The 21707-nt window shown below is 41.8% G+C and overlaps 3 protein-coding genes across 8 annotated transcripts in view; 1 reads left to right on the top strand and 2 right to left on the bottom strand.

Annotated features, from left to right (window-relative positions):
* Dmtf1 (cyclin D binding myb like transcription factor 1) overlaps positions 1 to 16431 on the top strand; it is a 51924-nt gene extending 35493 nt beyond the window's left edge. For 4 of the 5 annotated variants that reach the window (XM_090332881.1, XM_090332880.1, XM_090332879.1 and 1 more), the window contains one exon: positions 178 to 1808. In XM_090332881.1, coding sequence (XP_090189007.1) covers positions 178 to 276 — 99 coding nt within the window. In that variant the 3' untranslated portion in view covers positions 277 to 1808. Of the gene's footprint in view, positions 1 to 177; positions 1809 to 15873 lie in introns of those variants that run through there. The other variant, XM_090332877.1, reaches the window with a different exon arrangement.
* On the bottom strand, positions 1756 to 17405 carry Tmem243 (transmembrane protein 243). Of its 2 annotated transcripts, none has more exons than XM_090332882.1 (4): positions 17250 to 17405; positions 4003 to 4053; positions 2625 to 2729; positions 1756 to 1878 (listed from the first exon to the last, which is right to left on the bottom strand). In XM_090332882.1, exons 1-4 carry the CDS (start codon positions 17325 to 17327, stop codon positions 1756 to 1758), a joined length of 357 nt encoding a protein of 118 aa, XP_090189008.1. In that variant the 5' UTR covers positions 17328 to 17405. The 2 variants fall into 2 exon arrangements, with proteins under 2 accessions (XP_090189008.1, XP_090189009.1); XM_090332883.1 differs by lacking the exon at positions 17250 to 17405 and adding an exon at positions 8332 to 8493.
* LOC150063189 (uncharacterized) lies at positions 17358 to 20851 on the bottom strand. Its single transcript, XM_090332221.1, has 4 exons — positions 20810 to 20851; positions 18866 to 19109; positions 18127 to 18540; positions 17358 to 17545 (listed from the first exon to the last, which is right to left on the bottom strand). Exons 1-4 carry the CDS (start codon positions 20849 to 20851, stop codon positions 17358 to 17360), a joined length of 888 nt encoding a protein of 295 aa, XP_090188347.1.
* Between the last annotated feature and the right edge of the window lie 856 nt (positions 20852 to 21707).

Raw genomic sequence — 21707 nt, 5'->3', positions numbered from 1 at the left:
AAATAGCAAGGAATAAAGAATTTAATAGAGCAAGGAACTCAGTGGGCAAATAGTGATTAAAAAGTTTCTAAGAATTTAATTTGTTAGTCTTTTCTTGACTTTCTTAAATGCATACTGTACATTGTGGGTTACAGAGTAAATATATTTAAGACTAACTTGAAACTTAACTCATTACAGATCCCATATTCCAACATCACCAGGAAGAATCAAGTATCATTGGATCGTGTTTGGGCAGTCCTGTTTCTGAAGACTCAAAAGATGTTGAGGAGTTGGTGAACTGTCATTAGGTAATTCTTAGAAAAAACAGGTAGTTGTGCAAAGAAGCCACTCTGTGAAGTTACAATATCTCCAAAGACATAGGAGCAACCCTCAAGAAGCTTAATTCATCTGTTCTTTGGTTTTTCTGTGGCTATTGTTTAAGCCATGCACGCACATTGTTGCTGCTGTGACTTTTTTAACTCCTCTGAAGTTTGTCATTTGAGGTCCAGTTTTATGATTGGGTAGTTGAGGGGAGAATGGGAGTTATTAACTGCCATCCTTGTGTTTAGTGTTGACAGGAGGGAATTTGATTCACTCCAGCTAGTGGAAAATTTTAAAACCACCAAATGTAACTCCTCTAGTTAAGAGCTGTAATATATTCACCTCTACAGATCACATATGACATTGTCGTCTTAAGTAGGCCAGGTTATTTCAGAAAGTCTGTAGAGTTTATCACTGACCTTCAAAAGAGTACATAGTATTCATTTGAAAAGCATACAAATACCAAGTGGCCTAGGGGATTGTGTGGCAGTTACTTTTAGTTAACCCATTGCTGGCAGTGGGAGATTAATTTAGGCAGGGTAAAGAAGGCATTAAAAAGTCAAAAAAAATTCACTACAGGATATATATAATATACATATATATCCATTACTTTTAAAGGGAATATGGATTTAAAAATTAATAACAAAATCCACCAGTAACTAAGCAGTTTTCACCCCTTCACCAGAAAGCAGTCATTAGTTTACAGTTAAACAAGAGAAAGAGATAATGTTGCCTGTATTTAATACATGATCACTTATGAAATGTTTTGCTATATAAATTTCCCAGAAAAATAGTTGAAGGGGAATGAGTTGCCATTCACTTAGTGCATTATCTGGTGGGAGTACATAATAATTCTCCCTTTTGAGCAATTTTGAAAAATAAAATTTGCTTCTGTAACAAAAGGAAACAAATCAAGAGTCATTCCTAAGGGTTAAGCCAAAATTAATTTTTAGGGCTTTAATGAGTTTGATCCCTAAAAAAAAGTCACAAAAACTTGTATAAATTATTTATTTATTATTGTAATTAGATCTTCACAATCAAAGTTGTCTTTTCACCGTGTTTTGTTAATGTGAAATTGTAGTTATACGCAAAAATTGGTTGCCTAGGGAACAATAATTGTATATTCAGTTTAACAGAAATAAAAGAGTATTTGTCTTAAAATGCAAGATTCTGAGCCATGCAATTAAATTGTATAAAAATGTTTAATTTCAAAAGTGAGAATTACTTGTGCCATTTGAGTGTTGGAATGTTCAAGTGCAAAATCAGCTCCTTAAAAGAAAAGCAAAGAGAGCTACAATGTATCTCCCTTGCAGGAGGGAATTTACATTTGTAATTGACATGAAAATCATGTATCAGACTTCTGTAGATGATTCTTCAGCGTATTTTTTCCAAAAGTTATTCACTGTCCTAATGTACAGTTTGAAGAGTCCTGGTAAGGCTTCCTCCTTGGCAGCCTCACCTTCCCACATCGTGGAAGTACAGGTTCGCACATATACATAACATGATGATAGAAAATATGATATAGTAAATTAGATTTCTAAATTTCGGTTCTAAATCTCCTTGTCGATACCAGTAGATCTAAAAGAAGAATTAAATAAAAATTTAAGTAATAGCCACTGGGCCAGCTGTTGAATATAAAATTACCACTAATTTTGTTCCCACCAATTGCATAAATATTTGTTTCTCTATATTGTTGAGACCAGTGCAGACAGAACTTAAATCCTTATTCTTAATAACTCTAATGCTAATCTAGATGTCCACATGCAAAGTACCTAATCTTCCTTTTTTGTCAGTAAATAGGTCAGATAGGTAAATTACCATCATAAGTTAAGCCTAAGTGTGTCAAAACAGTTGTTTAAGGATTACTGGTTTGAGTCTGCTTCCAAAGTCTTGCAACAACAAGCAACAACCAGTTGGATGAACAGTGAGGAGTCCTTGGGACTAGAACACAGCTACAGCTTGAAGATCCCCTAAAAATGTGATATTAATTGCCTCCGAATGGGGAGTAATCACATAGATCTACAAAGACTAATTTTCTCATTGTGAGGAACAAGTCCTTGAGTGAAGTTAAGTACCAATTTTTGGCCAGTTAGCCATATTTTTGTTTGTTTTCCTTTTTAGAAATCAAGGGAACAGATTTCCCTTTAGGTTTACAGCTTAGGGATATAGTAGGAAACGATCACTTAGTTAATGATTTGCAAATTCTGACGTGGAAAAGAGGGTATTTTAGAAACGTCTTTATAGACTCAGGGATAAGAATCTCTGTCCATTAGCACTGAATATCAGGCTCTAAAGAACACTACTTAAATTTAAATAGTACTCACAAGTATGCAGGCAGTAATACTACTCAGAGAGATGCAGACAGCAAAAAATATATTCAGCGGTTTTGGGGGTAGTTGAGGGAATACAAAAGCACTGATCAATGTTACCTGGAGGGAGAGAAATTATGTAAAACTTTACTTGGTTAGAGTGAGTCTGTGCATAGTATAAAATCATATCCACCACCACCACCAGGTTTGCTTTCTGGAATTTCAATATTTTATACTAAAAATTATAAATATGTTCAAGTTTTTTTCTAATATTTTCTTCTTTGCTAACTTTCCAGCCACTTACAAAGGGAGACAAAACAGTTAAAAAAAAAAAAAGACACTAATCTCTTTGTTAAGAAATCATTAAACCCATTCCTAGGATTAATGACTATTGAAGAGGTCTAACCATCTTATTACACAAAAATTGAGGCTAGTTTTACTAACTTTATGAAAAAATACCGAAGGATGGCTTTTTAGCCAATAATATACCCATTCTTTTTATTAAAAGTCATTGAGGGGCCGGGAGTTTGGCCTAGTGGTAGAGTGCTTGCCTAGCATGCACAAAGACCCGAGTTCAACTCCTCGGTACCACATACATAGAAAAAAAAAGCCAGAAATGGTGCTGAGGCTCAAGTGGTAGAGCTCTAGCCTTGAGAAAGTCCAAGGACAGTGCTCAGGTCCTGAGCTCAAGCCCAGGACTGGCAAAAAATTCATTAAAAGGGCCTGGAGTTCAGCCTAATGGTAAAATGCTTGCCTAGCATGCACCAAGAGCCGGGTTCGATTCCTCAATACCACAAACAGAAAAAAGCCAGAAATGGTGCTGTGGGCTCAAGTGGTAGAGCTCTAGCCTTGAGAAAACCCAAGGACAGCACCCAGGCCCTAAGTTCAAGGCCCAAGACTGGCAAAACAAAAACAAAAAACTCAGAGAAAAATTCATCCTCTTAACTAGTTTAATGGAAGTGCTAGACAAATGTCATCAGACTACAGATAATGAAACTTTTCACTGTGATAACACCCAGTTGTTTTACACCGAATAAAAAATTACTATACACTAACCAAATCTTTTTTAAGCTTCACAATAAATAGTGTTAACCAAAATGATGAGAGTTATGGAGAAGCTGATAGTAGAGAGATATTTTTATGAATTTGCTAGAAAAGCAAACTATCACATTCACCTGGTAGGTTTGGAAGTGGAAATCCAAGTAGCTGCTTCACTTGCCAATTGTATTCTTGTAGTAAGAAAATTGAAAGCATTAAGTTGACTATTGAAACATGCCACTGGCTCATGCTTAGCTTTCTGGTTTTTTTCCTTTTTGGTAATCACTTGAACTGTAATGTTAACATTTTTAAAACTTTATGAGCCTGAGTACAGCAGAAAATAAAAAATACTTACTAGAATCAGTAAGGATGTTAAGCTGCCAACAACTAAATTGATGATTCGGTCCTGAAAAAGAAAGAGTTTGTAAGCCAAGGGGTTTGCATTCCTGGTGCTTTTTGTATGGATTCAAGGCATTAGGTTGGTTTAGAATGAAGGAACCAAAATCTTGCCTTTCTTTGGCATTAATGCATTCACCTGCTACATGTGTGTAATGAGTCATAAGAGTAGAAAAGATAGTTTGGGAAATGAGGAACTAACTAGGGAAGATTTCTGCAAGATTGGAGAACAATGAATAGGAAGGAAGGTTTACAAGTGCTCCTGTATGTACAGTAATGAATGTGAGGACATAGTACTGGGACTGCCAAGCTAGAATCTTGGTGAAAATTACCAGGAGACAGACTGGTGTTCAAGAGACAGGTAAGATGTCCTTATGTAAAAGTAGAGACCACAAATTGTCAAAGCAGGAAGCAGTCACAAAGACTAGCTAGTCAAGTGATTTTCCAACTTAACAGCAAAGTCTTCAATTTATAAATAGAATTACTTGACTGGACATTTAAAGAACCTAAGGTCCGCCCTATTAAGTTTTCTTGTGATTTTCATTCCCAGACAGTACAATACAATGTCTGAAAACTTGATCCAAGTTTAATTTTACATCTTCATTATGAAGATGCATTTATACCCAATGTGGTTAAACTATTTGCCATAGCCACACAGCGGATTAGAAGTAACTGAAACCAGAGTACTATGGTTAAAATAGTAGTGACAACATAAATTATTAACAAAGACCACAGAACACTTGATTTAGAAAACATTGAAAATACCATATAATTTTATTTCTGAAAACTAAAGCTGGGTCTAATGAATTCAGTCATGTTTCTATATGTGGAAAAGCAAGGGAGTTCAAATTCAGAGCCTTGTACTTTCTTGACAAGCATTCTACTACTAAGCTACATTCCCATTCCTTGAATCAGTAATCTATGTATGGAATCTAAGTAGCTACAAAACAAAACCTTCAAGATAGGAAGCTTAGGAAGGATTCCACCGTGACAAACCAAACCTTCATTTTCTAGCTGCTTTTCAAGATACGAATACCTAGAGTTTAGCAGGTAAAGAGTATACAAAAGCTCCCAAACCCAAGTAAGTAGTGGGTGTGCCAGATCTAAGGACTAAGAACAGTATTCTCAGCAGTTCAATCTTAGAGGACTAATCAAATCTTAACTGCATAGCTCACAGCTTGTAGAACCCTTAGATTAAAGAAGAGACACCAGTCACTTTAACTTATTCCTACACAAAATGACTATTTTTGTTAACAAAAATGTTATAAAGCTGTTTAATATTTAACAAAACATTTGTTTAGATGTATATAAAGATAAAAATCTACAATCATTCTATTTCTGTCATGTATAAAAAAATTAAACTTCACTCTTCTGATTTATTTCAAGAAGCAAGAAGTTTACAAAGGTCTGTGTATCTCAGAACAGCTCTCCTTCAAAAGATACCAGGGAAGAGGTTCAGCTGAAAGATAGCTAAAAACTTAGTGAACAGTAATAGCCAAATGTTATAGCAACTTGTTCACCAGACTCAAAGCAGGAGGAAAAAACAGTAACATCCTCAGAACTTTCTTCTGATGGCTATTTTATGGGTGGCAAAACTAGAAACTGAGAACTGACCTCAGGTTTTCAAGTATCAGTAAGTGATGGAAACATGATTCAGTGTCAGGCTTGAGTTTTCTAAGCATAGAAGATTCTATTTATATTTGTCACTGGAGGAACAACCTAGAAGCTACTATTACTGTAGACAAGATAGCAAGTGGCAGATGGTACCTCAAAAAGCCTATTAGTAAAAGATCCTATTAGCCTACTAAGAATAAAGATTTCTAAATAGGTGAATTTTTTTCCAGATGGTTGGCTACCTTTAATAATTGGTTTTATTCATTCTGATAAATACATACTTTAAATTTTAACAAATATTTCCCTGCCTATCTCTAGATGGCCACTAAATTCCGAGTCATCATCATAAATATTTCTATATTATTCTCCTTTTCCAAAGTTTTGGTTCCCTCTGGGAATCCCCAAATGAGATGAACTATCTAGAACACTGCAGAACTGTTTTCTCACAATATTTTCATTAAGCCAAGACCTTGGCATTAGATATTCTGCTATTCACATTAATGTAGTTGTGAATCCAGAACAAAGAAACAACACTCAGCCTTTTGGGAGTCCTCTTCTAATGCTTTGGCTACTCTAACCATAGTCATTGGACTAGAGCTTGTTAGAAATGCAGGATATGGAGCCTTGCCCCAGATCTACTTTACATATTCTGCATTTTTAACAAGATTCTCCAGTAATGAGTAAGAACATTTTAAGTTAAGCATTGTTTTAAAGCTGAACTTGAGTAAACCATTTTGCAAATGTAGATCCTGAGGTAGAAGCTCTTTCTTGGGCCAGAAATTACATCTTTTTGAGCTCCCAGTCTAAAACAGAGGATAACTTAATAGCTAGCTAGACAATTGAGATTGTCAGGGACAGTTTAGTGACTAATGAAGAAAAGTAAGTGCTGCATTTAAACGTTGCTGACATAAGCAACATCTACACAGAGAGAAATTTCAAAGTATTAACGAATACAACAATGAATAAAAGTATCTTTAGTCCCCAAAAGTTTATTCCACTCAGGACTCAGGCCAGTAAGTCGGTCCAGGAGAGACTACCAGAGAAAAATTTTTTTGGGGGGGGGGTATCATGGTGCTTGAACTCGACCTGGGTGCTGTCCCTGAGCTCTTCAGCTCAAGGCTACCCCTCTACCAATGAGTTAAGCCCCACTTCCCGATTTCTAGAGGTTAATTGGAGATAAAGAATCACAGGTCCTTTTGTGCCCGAGCTGGCTTTGAACCTTGATCCTCAGATCTCAGCCTCCTGAGTAGCCAGGATTACAAGCGTGAGCCACCATGTCCAGCTTTGGGTTTTTTTGTTTGTTTTTTAAAATATTTCCCTGGTAAGCTGGGTACGGTGGCTCACACCTGTAATCCTAGCTACTTAGGAGGCTGAGATCTGGGGATCAGGGTTCAAAGCCAGCCCTGACCCAAAAGAACCTGAGACTCATCTCCAGTTAACCTCTAGAAAATGGAAAGTGGGGCTTGGCTCAAGGGTAGGGTGGTAGCCTTGAGCTGAAAAGCTCAGGGACAAGGCCCAGGCTGAGTTCAAGCCCCATAACCCACCAAAAAAAACCCAAAAAACAAAACCAAAGAATTCCAGCAGATCAAAGCAAGAAGGAAGAGAAGAAAGATCATTCACTAAGGAACTCCACCAAGATCTAGGCATGAACAAAACACTGCAGTTACCAAAAATTTGGGTCAGGAGTGTGGCCAAGTGGTAGAGTGCTTGCCTAGCCTGCATGAAGCTCTGGGTTCGATTCCTTGGTACCAAGACCCAGAAAAAAAATAGCTCAAGGACAGTCCCCAGCCCTGAGCTCAAGCCCCAAGACTGGCAAAAAAAAAAAAGGGGGGGGGGTAATTGAAATAGTTGGTGCTATCTTGCATCTGAGTATCTTGAGGGCTTGGTAGGAAAGAATGCAATGCACAGCAAAGAGATCTGCCTTAGCCCATAAGCCTGTAAATGAAAGAGAAAAAGATATACCTACAAAAGGCAAGTCTTAAGAATACTAATACATTTGCCAGGCACCAGTGGCTCATACCTGTATTCCTAGCTAGGCAAGGGGCTAAGATCTGAGGATTGTGATTCAAATCCCAGGGAGGAAAGTGGATGAGACTCTCCAACTAACCACCAAAAAGTCAAAGTGGAGTTAGGGCACAAGTCATAGAAAAGGAGTGCAGGGACAGTTCAAGCTTTAGCACCAGCACCAAAAGGGGAAAAAAAAAAGCCTAATACATTTTCACTCTGAAATTAGACTCAGGACACTAAAATTTTCATCTCATTCCCATCTTAACCCATTTGGGTCTATCAAATAAGATAGGTCTAAAAGACATCTAGTTCCTTCCAGGTCTTAAGGCTCATAATTTTTTTACCCCCCGTGGGGCTTGAACTCTAGGCTTAGATGCTATCCCTGAGCTCTTCAGCACAAGGCTAGCACTCTACCATGTTGAGCCACAACACCATTTCCAGTTTTCCAGGGGTTAACTGGAGATAAAGAGTCTCGTGGACTTTCATGCCTTGGCTGGTTTTGAACTTTGATCCTCAGATCTCAGCCTCCTGGGTAGCTAGGATTAGAGGTGTGCGCCACCAGCGCCCAGCAAGATTCATAATTCTTAATCATAAACCAGACTGCACTTGAGCCAGAGTAGATCCCAGTCCCTTGATAATGAAAAAGCCAGAACATCCCCAAGCTTGCCTGGTCAGTCATTATCCAGAACCTTGATATATAACGGAGTACCCAAAGTTCATTTCAAAACATTAGATAATACTGATGGGTCTGACAAGAAGTTGGCAGTATCTTCCCAAATATCCAAAATGAGCTAATATCGGCTTTCAAGAAAACCATCTGCTTCTATAGAGTGTAGAATGCACACAAATACAATGTTCAACCTTCTATTTCCATAGCAATAGTTCTTACTTAGCCTGCTCCTAAGATGGATATGAAAGATTTCTACTAACTATATCTGAACCCCTTTAGAAATCTGTAAGACATAGGCCAGGCCTAGTGACTCATACTGTAATCCAGGAGGCTTGAGAGCTGAGGATCTCCATTCAAAATCTGCCTCAGCAGACATCTTATCTCCAGTTAACCAGAAAACAAAACAAACCAAACCAGGAGTGGAGGTGTGGCTCAAGAGTGCCATCATCCTTGGGCAAAGAAGCCAAGCCACTGAACTCCAATATAGACACATCCACCCCCCAAAAAAAACTTTTTTTGTAAAAAATTGTCTTTAAAGCAGTGTTTCTGATTTAGGACAGTAATCTTCCCAATCTTGTTTAGTTCTCCATGAGTTCAGTTACCTGTGATCCACAGTCCAAAAAATAAAATTAAATAGAAAATCCCAGAAATAGTAAGTTTTAAATTGCATGTTAGTTCAAGTAGCATGATAAAATCTCCACTATGGTCCAGCTCCATCTTGCTTAGGACGTGAATCACCTCTTTGGAATACTTGTGTCCTAGTCATCCTTGCATTACTTAATCATGGCCCCAGAATACAAGAGAAGTGAAGATGGCAATAAGATATGTACAAGAAGCTGTAAGTGAGAAGGTGAAAGTTGGTGAGGGAGAAAATATGCTAAAGTTGCTAACAATCTTTTGTCTGTAAAATTAGAAAAGAAAAAGGAAATTTAAGTGTTTTCTATTGTACCATATAAGCCAAACATTATACAGTCATATGCATGGTAAGTACTTTGTAAGAAGGAAAAGGCATTCAAATATTAAAATCTAGGATTCAGTACCGTCCATGATTTGAGGCATCTGTGGGTAAAAGTGAGATAATGTAGTAAAATTCCTAGCTGACAAGTACAATAGCGAAGTTCTAACTAATAAATGCATACTTACTGATTATAAGACGAGGCAAACTTTTGGCTATAAAAAGAATTGATTGCCTGAGTCTATATAACTATGGTGATTAAAATTATATATATATATATATATATATATATATATATATATGTATGTATTAGTAGGTGATGGTGGTTCATGCCCCTTCTGGAGGCTGAGATCAAAGGATGGTATTTCAAAGCCAGCCTGGGAAGAAAAGTCTGAGACTCTTATCTCCAGTTAACCAGCAAAAAGCCAGAAGCAGAAGTACAGCTCCAATAGTAAAGTACAAATCTTGAGTGGAAAAAGCAAATCAAGAGTAAAAGGAAGGCCCTAATTTCAAACCCTAGCACTGATGCCAAAACAAAAACAAAAACCACAGAGGAGCACTCATATTCCCTCACCATTTTCTGCTGCCACCCCCTTTAGCTCAAACAGAATCCCTTGCTCAGAAAATTAACCTGTCACTTCCCCTTTTCAGAACTCTTACTCTGGGTCTGGGAAGGTGGCTCAGTGGTAGAGTGCTTGCCTAGCATGCATGAACGCTTGGTTTGATTCCTCAGCACCACATAAAACAAAGCCAGAAAAGTAGCATTGTGGCTCAACTAGTATGGTGCTAGTCTTGAGCAAAGGAAGCCCAGAGATAGTGCCCAGGCCCTGAGTTCAAGCCCCAAGACTGGCAAAAAATTAAAAAAAAAAAAATTTACCCCTGCTTTTAGTTCCAAGACTCAAGTTGTCAGACTTGACCCTCCAGTCCTTAATCCATGAGACCAAAGAGCCATACTTCCTACAATTGTTCACCTAATAGTATGGAAGTCAGACCCTTGAGCCACATCCTACAGTTCGCATTCCAACATTTTGCATTTACCAAACTTAAGGATTCTGATACTGAAACTAAAAGCCTGGTTCTCAGAAACGATTTTGCTTTCTCTCCAAATATTAAAGAGACATCATTTCAAAAGGTTTTAGCCTGAATGAAGCAAAACAAAAAAAAAGATGTCCAAGGATTTCATTTTGTTTTTAGTTGGCTTTTGTTTTTGTTTTTTTGAGAGTCGTATAACTGACCAAACAGCAATTTACCCTGCTCTCATCAGGGACATCCAATGCATATAGAAAGTTAGGTGATATCTTGCCTCATTGGCTAACTCTAGGGCATATGGACAACTGTTCTGAAACTTCCTAAAGAAACACTGAACTCAACCGTGACAAAAGCTGAGGATATATGAGAAAGGTTTCTGAGAATGCAAGTACATCTACCCTTTACAACTCCCTTTGAATTCTCAAACAAGACTTCCACTGCTACACATTCATCTGAACACCAACATTTATTTCACATTCTGAAATATCTTCCTGACTCTCCTCATAGATAATACATTCTCATCACTGGAGCGCCATTTAGGGGTATCAGACCAGAAGATTAAAAATTGAGACAAAATCCAGTCCATGTTCAAGGAGGAAAATGACCCCTAGAGTTGGTACCCTCCAGGAACACCCTAAAATGTACATAAAGCTTCAGGATTGGAGGTAGAGCACAAAAGCAGAGGTAGAGGCCTGACAGAACTGACTTTCTGCCCTGTACCTGCTTGTGGCCTGAGTTTGTTACTTAATGTTTTCCATGTGTGGATAATGGTCTAAAATTAAGTCTTGCTGTAAGGATTAGGATAAAACACAAAGTCCCTCCAACAACGGTTTCATGGGTAGTAAATGGCAGCTAATATGCGACTCCTAATATTTCTACTGTGACGGAGAGATGAGGTTCCTCAGAGCTTTGTGGGCGCTGAGCTGACCCAGTGCCATAGCCTCAGTTTCTAGAGAAGCCAAGAAATTGAAATGCATTCCATCACTTCTTCCCTAGGGACACTCAGATCTGTCATCCAAAACACTGGAAAATACGGTCTTCATATCTATACATGACCTAACCATTAAAATATAGTTCAGTTCAGTAGGAGCAGCCAGTTAACATAGAACAGAAAAAAAAAATCAAATCTTCAGAGAAATACTCAGTAGACTACAGGTTCTAAGGTTTTGGTTTGTCTTTTTTCACACAATGCTATATTATTCCCCCATTAAATACTGGCCTCTTTGGTTCGTAGGAAGGTACATAGGTAGGGAGACAGAGACAGACAGACAGACAGACTAACCAGTAGAGAAAAAGACAATGATTGCTTACTCTGCATGGGAGTTTGAAATGCTACTTCTTGTTTTGGTAAACAGCCTTATCTTGGCTTTCTGAATACTAGCCTTTGCCTTTCCCTGCTTCAGAATGTTGACAAGCGTGCAGGTTATCTTATAATGATGTTAACTTCTCCCTTAAGTATAACAGAGCAAGATATTGTGCCTAGTGCTAAACAGCCTACAGGAAAGAAGGAAAAAAAAAATGAAGAAAAGACCCATTCCTGTACTCCAAGAGCAGACAGTCAGGAGCCAGATCCACGAAAGTCCCTCAGCACACACAGCAAGAGCCGAGGTGTACCTTAACTTGCCAGGCTTGCAAGAGGGAAGCATAAATATTACCTGAGCAGTTAAGGAAGTTGCCAAAGGAGTGAATCATACTGATTAACCAGGATTCAAATGTCCTGAGAAGACCATTTGCCAAGGGCCAGGAGGCAGATAGGAAGGGAGCTTGTACAGAGCAAGTGCAAGACCAGCGGATTCCAACTACCCATATCCCCTGACTGACACCTTGGAGCTTTCCAAACATGGCAAGGTGTGAAGCCCACCTCAGTAATCCCAGTCCCCACTCAAGTCTTGGGGTGATCCATTTGTCCTGAATTGCTTCTTTAGCACGGGAACTAAAAGCTGTGAGGCAGGCAGACAATGAAAGAAGTCAATAGCTTCCTGTCCCCTGGTAGAAGAGCTCTCCACTGGGCTATGTTCAGATGACCATATATAAGACCTGTTGAAAAGCTATATGCACGCACTCTCCTTGGAGTACAGCTTTGTTCTTAACTGAGGAGCAGAAACTCAAGTAGCAGACATTAATCTTATACTATCCCACATGCAAACTATTTGATGAGGGTTGTGGGTCATGGAAAGATCTTACCTTTCCTGTGTTGTTTATTCCCTTACTCATTAAGGGAGAGGATGGGGGTGGGGTGTAGAGCCTCTGTGAAGGAGCAAGTTGTGGAGCGGCTCCAATCTATGGATCTAAAGGCAAAATCCAGAATCCTTTTTCTGGGAACATGGCACTGATGGCTCACACCTGTAGTCCAAGCTACTCAAGAGACTAAGATCTGAAGATCTCAGTTCAAAGTCAGTTCTGGCAGGTAAATCTGAGACGCTCATCCGGAGCTGTAGCTCAAGTTATAGTACAGTGCCATCCTTGAGTGGAAATAGTAAATCAAGAGCTCAAGGTCCCCAATTCAAGCCCCAATAATGGCACGAAAAAAAAAGAAAAATTGTATAATCCCAGCACTCAAGAAGCTGAGGCAAGAGGATCATCAAGTATGAGGTCACCTGGGCTCATATTTGAGTTTTTAAGCCAGCCAGAGCAACATAGTGAGACCCACTAGAAAAAGAAGAAAAATGGGCCAGGAATTTGGCTTGGTGGTAGAGTGCTTGCCTAGCATGCATGAAGACCTGGGTTCAATTCCTCAGTACCACATACATAGTATAAAAGCTGGAAGTGGTGCTGTGGATCAAGTGGTAGAGCTCTAACCTTGAGAAAGCCCAAGAACAGTGCACAGGCCCTGGACTGGCAAAAAAAAAGAAGAAAAATCATCATAGTTCACTGCCATGACTACCGAGCCACTATAACTCGTGACTCACTGTCTTTAGAACTATGCTGTCCGAATGGTAGCAGCATGTAGTTACTATGCACCCAAAATGTGGCTGGTCCAAGTATACACACTGGATTTCACAAGCTTAATATGAAAAAAGTTTTTAAAAAATCCCATTTTTGTATTGGTTTTGTGTTGAGATGATGAATTTATAGGTAGAAAAATGTTAAAAAATAATTTCACCAGTTTTGATACTTCTTAATAGGAATACTTTAATATTTAATAATGCTTCTTTAGAAAATAGTAAGCTATAAGACAGGCCTAAAATCTTATGCTGGAGTCAGTAGCTAACACCTATAATCCTAGCTACACAGAAGGCTGAGATCTGAGATCAAGAAAAATCTATGAAACTCATCTCCAATTAATCATTTAAGAGAACCCAAGTAGAGCTGTAGCTCAAGTGCTAAAGTGCCAGCCTTGAGCAAAATAGTTATGGGACAGCACCCAGACCCTTAGTTCAAGCCCCAGTAATGGCACAAAAGCAAGCAAATAAACAAGCCCTAGTACTGACTTGCACAAAAACAAAAACCTTTTGATATGTTTGCACTGGTTCAGTCTCTGTGCCATATTCTTCACTTGAAAGAGGTGTACTATAACACAAAACTTAGGAGTAGTTTAAAAGAAATGAAAAAAATAAAATAAAAGCACCTGAGAGTTACAAACAGGAGGTTCACAGGGTGAGGTCAGCCCAAGTACATAGTCAGGCCAAACTATGCTACAAAGCAAAACTGTTAAAAACAGCTACACACAAAAAAAGCCAGTGGCTCATGCCTACAATCCTAGCTACTTATGAGGCTCAGCACAAAATAATGGTTTTAGGTCAGCCCTCACCCAAAAAGTTGAAAAGACTCTCTTCTCAATCCAGAAGTGGAAAACATCTGTCAGCCCACAACACACGGGTTAGTGAGGGGTGGGGAGGGGCGCACTGATATTGGGAAGGACTGAGTAGAAAAGTCCGAGACTTCATCTCCATGGATTGAAACTGGACGCAGTGGTATGTGCTTGTGATCCCAGTGATAAGAGGCCTAACATAAGCAGAATGTGGCTCTGGGAGGACCAGAGGAGGAAGCAAGACCCAAAGTAACCCGAGTAAAACCCAGCTGGCAGGCACGGTTCAGCAATATTGCTCCAACCTAGAGAGAGCACAAGGCCCTGAATTCAAATTATATATAATTGCAGAAATGTCAAAGAATGAAGGGTATGTTTCCTTCAATAATACCTTAGACATGTGTGTCACTATAGGGAATTGTTTTGCTTTGCCTTTTGCTCCACAGCTTGATCTGTGAAGCTGTTCTTAAACACTGTGCTAAGGCCTGACCAAATTTAGAGTTTCCTAATTAAAATGAGTACTTGCATCCCAGTACAGAGGAAAACTGAAGAGAGCCTTCAGGGTGCTACTCAAGGTTCTGCATTGCTCAGTAGGTTCCAGTTATCTTTCACTCAGGATGAACAGTTTACCCTCACTTCCTGTGAAAGAGCAACAGGTTTGTGAATTGTCTGTAGTCCTTTGATGTAGCCCAGACTGCATAATTAAGTTACTACTTATTCCACTATTCAACTCACAAAAGAGAGTTGGTAAAACAGTGTCAGAGAACTGTGTTGTAGAACAAGTCATTCTTAGTAGTGCTACTTCCTCAGTACAATAGAAAGCAACATCCATCTTCCAAGATGAACAAACAAGGAAAAACAAATGCCATGTTGCCTGGCACTGAGGAATGACAACTTTCTCTACAGACTCTTCTCTGCTCTTGGGCTTCGTGCTTTGCCTTAAAGAAATAAAGTTGCACTTAAAATTGAGAGGCTAAACTGGGAGAGAGCAAGGGCAAGGGCGACACTGACCAAAACGGAATGTACTCTTCACTTATGTGGCTATAACCCTCTGTATGCCACCTTAATAATAACATAGCATCTGCTTTCATAAAGCAAGATTATTAATAGCTCAGAAAGTCTATTAGAATGTTAACAGGAAGTTTACTTTCCCCTTTCAAGATTTCTCTTCAGTACAGTAGTTCATTATTCTAAGTTCCCACTGTAAAGTAGCGATCAGGTTCCGTTTTCTAGCATCTCACAGAGCAAACAGGATACCAACATATAAGGGCGGGGGCTCCCTAGGGGTTCTCAGAAATAGCCTGGGGTTTTTCTAATTCTGGAATGTGCTCTATCTCTTTATGAATTAAGGCCCCATTCATTAATGTGCCCTGTCCTCAGGACCTCAAATAATATCTTCATTTTCTATAAACAAAGACAGATGCTTCTTCAGATTTTGGCATCTTACTAGAAGCATGTGTCTTCTCACATCTTCGAACCACGAAATGTCTTTTCCATCCTATGGAATTTCTCTACGTCTAATGATCTGGTCATTTTCGCAGAGCCAACCAAGGAAGCAATTCTGAGAGATATGTACTTATATATCATTCTTCACTTTGCTCTGAGTGGCTAAATCTACCATCATAAGGCACTAAAGCTGCTCAAGTAATGCAGGGACTGTTCACCCTTGAGCTAATTATATGTACAATAAACATATTTAGAGTACTGAGGTTCTTGGATAATCACGTGAAACTTTTAGGCACTGGTGTTCTGAACCCTGACTGGTCAGAAATTATCAATATTTCTCAATGTCTATGTATTTGTTCAGGTTTTTGTGTGCTGAGACGGGGATCTTACCATGTTCCTGAAGTTGGACATGAACTCCTGAGTGATCCTTCTACCTCAACTTCCCTGGTGCTAGGATTATAGGCATAGAACGCCACACACAGCTGCTGCGTGTCCACATATGTCAACCAGTCTACAGCCAAATCACCTCCCCCTATACTACAGGGACAATGAAGAAAAGGAGATGAAAAGTCTCCATCAGTATGGAAGACAGATACTGATGCTCCTTTGAGTGAAGCTGGACAAACTTCCCCCGTTGACCCAACAGTTTCTCCTTTGTATCCCCAACATGTCCCTCTGCTATATCAGGAGATAGAGAAGGCATGCGATCTAGCCAAATCAGATATACCAGTTTATTTCTCTCCACCCAACTGGGATCTTAGAGTACTGGGACCCAGCACACAAGTAATGCTAGAGAAGCCTGCCGAAAACAGATCTACCTACTGGACTAGACTTCCTAAGCACTGTAGTCTGAACTATGCAAAGCCACAAGAATCAACAAAAGGCAGCTTCCTGGATATAAAGCTTTATTTCACTAAAATACTTGAAGATAAAATCTCTGTTGAGTTTTTGTTGTTGTTGCTTAAGAAATTCAATCTGCTGGCAGGCTGGCAGCTTCCAAACTCAACGTTGAGTTCCAGACTGCCAGGTGTACAAGTTGTACAGGTGTATCCTGAGAAGCCTTGGGCTATGCTATGCCTGTGGTGACTTTTCAGAGGCTGGAAGCCCTTTATTGGGGTCAAAGAGCCCCACTGCCATTTACAGGAAAATGAAAACCAAGCTTATCTGGCCCAAACTACTCAAAAAGTGAACAGTGAGTATAGGAAAAGGCCCTCATCAATTATTGGCCCAGGGCATTATACAATCAAGCATTTTGAAAGGTCGCATATCTAGAAAAGGCTAGAATAATGTAGTCCTAAGCTTGTTGAAGCTCAGGGACCCTTTGACCACTTCCTGGAATGGCGGCCACCATCAAAGCCACCCTGAAGTACTGCCTTGAAGTACTCTCTAGGCACCTCTCTTGGCACACCTGAGGTTCAAGTGAAGGAAGTGAGGTTGTACAACCACCCCAATTTCCACTCTGATAAAGAGCTTCCAACAAACAGTCTGGAACTTTCTTAACGTTTTCTCCATCCCAACCTTCAAAGCTCTATAGGCCAACTCTGCATCCAAAAGCAGGCGCCAAGTGGCAGGACAAACAAGGGACTCACAAGTGTGTGGGGGAGGGAGGGAGGTGTAGACCAAGTCAGTGCACTTCCAAGTGAAAGGTTGAAGGGGTGGGGGGAAGCTGCAAATAGATTCAGCCTGGCTCTGGCGGGAAGCCAGCAGGACACACAGGCCCCAAAGTTCACAACTCACCTTGGCTGATGTCTCCCCAAACAGAGGTCTGTTGTCTTGGCCACTGGTACCATAGGTCCTGGCGGTAAAGTCCTCCATCTTGGGGCTCCTTCGTTCATCCAGGGCCACTCAACAGCGATCCCACATTAGCTGAGGTCCGCGGCTCGGGAAGGCGGGCGCCTCAGCGCGCGCGCCTGGCCGCGGGGCCTGAAGCTCGAGGAAGTGCCGGGGCGGCAGCAGCGCTGGTCGCTCGCTCAGTGCCGGGGGTCGCGGCCGCTCCGCCCGAACCCCACTCCCGGCCTCATCTCCAGCAGCTGCTGCGGGAAGTGAAACCGAAAAGGCCACGGCTCGGTGGACGATCCGCGCGCGGGGCGCCCCCGGATCTCCACTTCCCCAAATCTCAGCCTCCAGCCGCGCCCCGCGGCGCTCCGAGCCCCAGCTGCCGCCCACAGAGCAAACTGGCGGCCCCTCCCCGGACACCCGCCCCAGGAGTCCGTGCTTTCCAGATCACCCACCCTGAGCGCCTGCCCCCCCCGCACCCCCAAGATCGGAAGGAAGAAAGTTTTCACCGGGGTGTGGAGAGGAGAGGGCCGCCCCAGCTTCCCTCTCCGCCTGCGAGCTCGCTGCGCGCCCCCCGGACCCCGCGCGGCCGACTGGCCGCCGGCCGAAGTGAAGTTGCTGCCGAGCAGAATCCGCGAGCGCCCCCGCTCCCCCGCGCCCCGCGCCCCGCTCCCGCAGTCACGGGCCCCGGCGGATCCCAGCAACTCGACTCCCCTGGCCCGCGTTGCATCTACCGAGAAGGTCGGGTTGGGGGGTGTGCTGGCCCCCGCTTTCCCTCCCGGTCCGCCGGGGTCCGGCACCCACTGGCCGCCCGCCCGCCTGCGCCCGCAGGCCAAACCTCGGCGTCCCCCGCCGGCCCGCAGTCTGGGGAGTCCTAGCCTACGCCGGGCACCGCGAACCCCGGGTCCGTACTCCGCTGGGATCCCGCGCCGCGCGCCGCTGGGAGAAGGAGGGGCCTCCGCACTGGCGCCGAGGGCTGCGCTGCGGGTACCCACGGATGCCCGGGCCCCCGGACCCCGCCGCCACTGCCGCAAACCCGCCGGGCCCGCCCAGGCCGCGTCACCACCCAGGCGGCCAATCCCGCGGGCAGCGGCGCCGCATTGGCTGCGGAGCTTTCCGCCTAGAGGGGCCCGGTTCTCCTCCGGCGGGCAGCGGTCTCCGGAGCTACCCGGTCCTCCCGGCCTCTCCGTCATCAGCCCGTGGCGTCGGTGCGATCCATTTCGAAGACGGCCTTGCGTTTGACTGGACGCGTCTTAAAGCCATCTGGAAGCCTGCTTTAAGCGAGGCACGCTCTGCGACCAAGGACCCTGGGGGGTTGGGCGTTGGACTTGTTTCACCCTGTACTCCCGAACCCTGAGCTCCTTACAGAACAGGGAGGTGAGTCTGGCTGGGAGATGTTTCACTTATCCACGGATCCTTCCAGTGGAGGGTACTAACTAGGCACCCTGGCTGCCACTGAGCCAGGGCATGGCGGCGCCAGCCTCTTCTCCAAGTCTGAGAGAAGCGTGGGGAACTGGATGGAGGTGGGCAAAGGTCACAACCGCGGAACTTTTACACACGAAGACATGTACAAATACAGACAAGCACAGCTTCATTGGTTCTGCCGGACACAGGGTCCCCAGCTGAAGGAATGAGAATGTCTGTGCGCTGGGAAGTCCAGGCTGGAACGTGGTGGTCACACAAACTTAGAATCCCAGCCATGATTCTCCAGTGATCGTTTAGAACAAGGCCTGGAGAACTCAGAACCAGACAGAATCCGTAACCGCGAGTAGAGCTGGGAGCTGCGTTTGAGTTGTGTGTTTTACGGGAGATCTGCACTTTCTGTGAACAACAAGCATATGACACAATATTAAACTCAGTTCTATTTAAAAAAAAAAAAAGGTGGGTTGGTCCTCCAAATGTATTCGCTTACAGGTAGCCATAGTCCACTAAGTGCTTCTGAAACCTTAGTAGAGTATGGAGGCAGCAGGATGGTGATTTAGAGGCAAGCCTGAGTTACATAGCAAGACCCCTTTTCAAAAATAGTAACAAAAGCAGCAAACTACTTTTTAAAAAATGGACTATGTACCAGACAGCTACTGGTCGGAGCAGTACAACCACCGCGATAGATTTGGGCAACAACCACAGAAGACAGTCTTGAACTCTGAATGCTGAAACAGGGAGGTGAAAATCTGTAAATGCTGAAAGGTATGTTTAAAACTTACATTTTTTTAAAGGATCTTATTGGAGAAGCACAACTGGCCACTTCATAGGCAACTTTTCACAATAACAGGCAATAGTAACACACCTATTTTTGCAAGTCCATTCACACACTAATGACAAACATGTACTAACAGTAGTCCCACAGACTCAGTCACGAACAGAAATATCTATAAAGACATCGGCGAAAAACCATAATGTAGAGACACAGATGCATCTGACCAGCAACTGTGTGCACCAGCTATCTAACTGCAGTCATCCAAAAGTTTCAATGTTTTGGCATTACATTCACCATTATAAAGTTAATGTGATGATAAGACACTTTCAAGTTAAATTCACACCAAAAAAGAAATGCATAGACTGAATTAAAGTTCTCTAAAAAATCTTTACCTTCAGAATTGGCAAAACTGTGGAGATGGAATTCAGAACATAACAGATTGAATCCTGAGAGCTACAAATAATGGGGAAGATACACTGAAAAGAAAATTCAGCACCCATTAAAAAAAAAAAAAAGCATTATAGGGACAGGTTGTGGCCATCCTGTGGCGAATCATACAGACTGGCTGAGTTCCACAATCAGTGTTATATTTTAAATTCATGCTTCCTTAGGAATACCTATTTGTGTTTTTTCTTTTAGACCGTAACTTTCTTTGAAAAATATGCTCCCACTCATTTTCTATTTATTTATTTGTCATGCATGTCAGTCCTGGGCCTTGAACTCTGGGCGTGGGCACTGTCCCTGAGCTCCTTTTGCTCCAACAGCACCACTTCTGGCTTTTTCTGTGATTAACTGTAGATAAGAGTGTCACAGACTTTCCTGCCCAGGCTCATTTCTCAGCATTCTTAATTGCTAGGATTACAAACCATTAACTCAGTTTCAGATGAGGCAAATGTGGGAGGCTAGGCCATCAATATCATCTATACCCATATGCAGACCCTTTTACAGAAAGTTTGACTTTAAATATCTTAATATATTCTTTACTGTTCCTATGAAAATACCCAAGCAAAAGCGATTTAGGTAGCAGAAAGAGACTCTCCCACTGAATTCACACACACACACACACACCAACATGACACATAGGAGGAGAAGCCAGAGAAGGCAGCTCACTTGCTTACACTGGCTGGCTTTTCTGGGATACATTTGGCAATCTCTTATGGTCATAAGATACTGAAAACATCTCCAAATAGCATGTCCTCACATGAAAACAGCTCAAGGGGCTCTTCTTTTCTGCCTCTCTCTTTCTTTTAATCAGAGAGGAAACCATCTTGATGCCCTCCTCATGACTTATTTGTCCTAATGACTCACTGGCCTACACACTCACCTCTCCTCCTCCAGGTGCAAAGACTTCTCTGAAAGTGAACATCTGGCCTTGTTTTCTTCTTTTTTTTGCTCTGGGAGGTGGTCTCTGCTCTCAAGGAAGGAGGGGTGAGGGAGGAAGATGGCTGTGCCAGAAAGCAATTGCTTCACAGAGGAGGTGGAGAGAATGCATGGTAGCCTGGGAAAGACACGGGCTCTGTGTGAGCTTGTTTTTTTTTTTTTTTTTTACTTATTTCCACACAGATGAAACTGAGCATGCTTAAATGTTTTTCATAGGAACAAATCTAGCCAGCAGAGTGAGACCTCAGTGACTATGGGCTGAGGGTGCCATGGGATATGAAATATGAGAGAAATGTGATGCAATATGAGTGAAATACAATGTGTAGGCATGATGTTCACTTAAAATGAAACAACCAAGTGATAGAAGGGGGTAGCTGTGTGGAGCTTGTTGGGGACTAGCTGGTGGCTGAATATTCTGCTGAGACTAAAAAGTGGAGAAGGACCAGACGTCTGAAGAAAGGGGAGAAGATAATAATGTTTTCCGTGTAACACAGGTTTACAGATTTTGAAATTTTTGGTTTTTTATTATTTTACTTTATTTTTGTGCTGGTTCTGGTGCTTAAAACTCAGAGCATGGACACCATCTTTTTCTAGTGCTCTACCAGATGAGCCACTAACTCTACATTCAGCATTTTGGTGGTTAATTGGAGATGAGTCTCATGGATGTCTTCAAACTATGATCCTCATGTACACATCTACTAAAATGAGTATAGGGCAATTGTGGCAAAATAGAGAAAATTACATTGGTTTAACATTAGAGAAAAAATATTAATACAAAGTCAAATCTTATGTGGTATAATTGGGTTATGTATATATTTTGTCACATGACAAAGTTTCTGCAA

This window comes from Megascapheus bottae, chromosome 5 (assembly GCF_031878675.1).
Source record: "Megascapheus bottae isolate mThoBot1 chromosome 5, mThoBot2.hap1, whole genome shotgun sequence".
In the NCBI taxonomy this organism is placed as follows: Eukaryota; Metazoa; Chordata; class Mammalia; order Rodentia; family Geomyidae; genus Megascapheus; species Megascapheus bottae.
The sequence above is the reverse complement of the archived record's forward strand: the minus strand, read 5'-3'. Positions and strand labels throughout refer to the sequence as shown.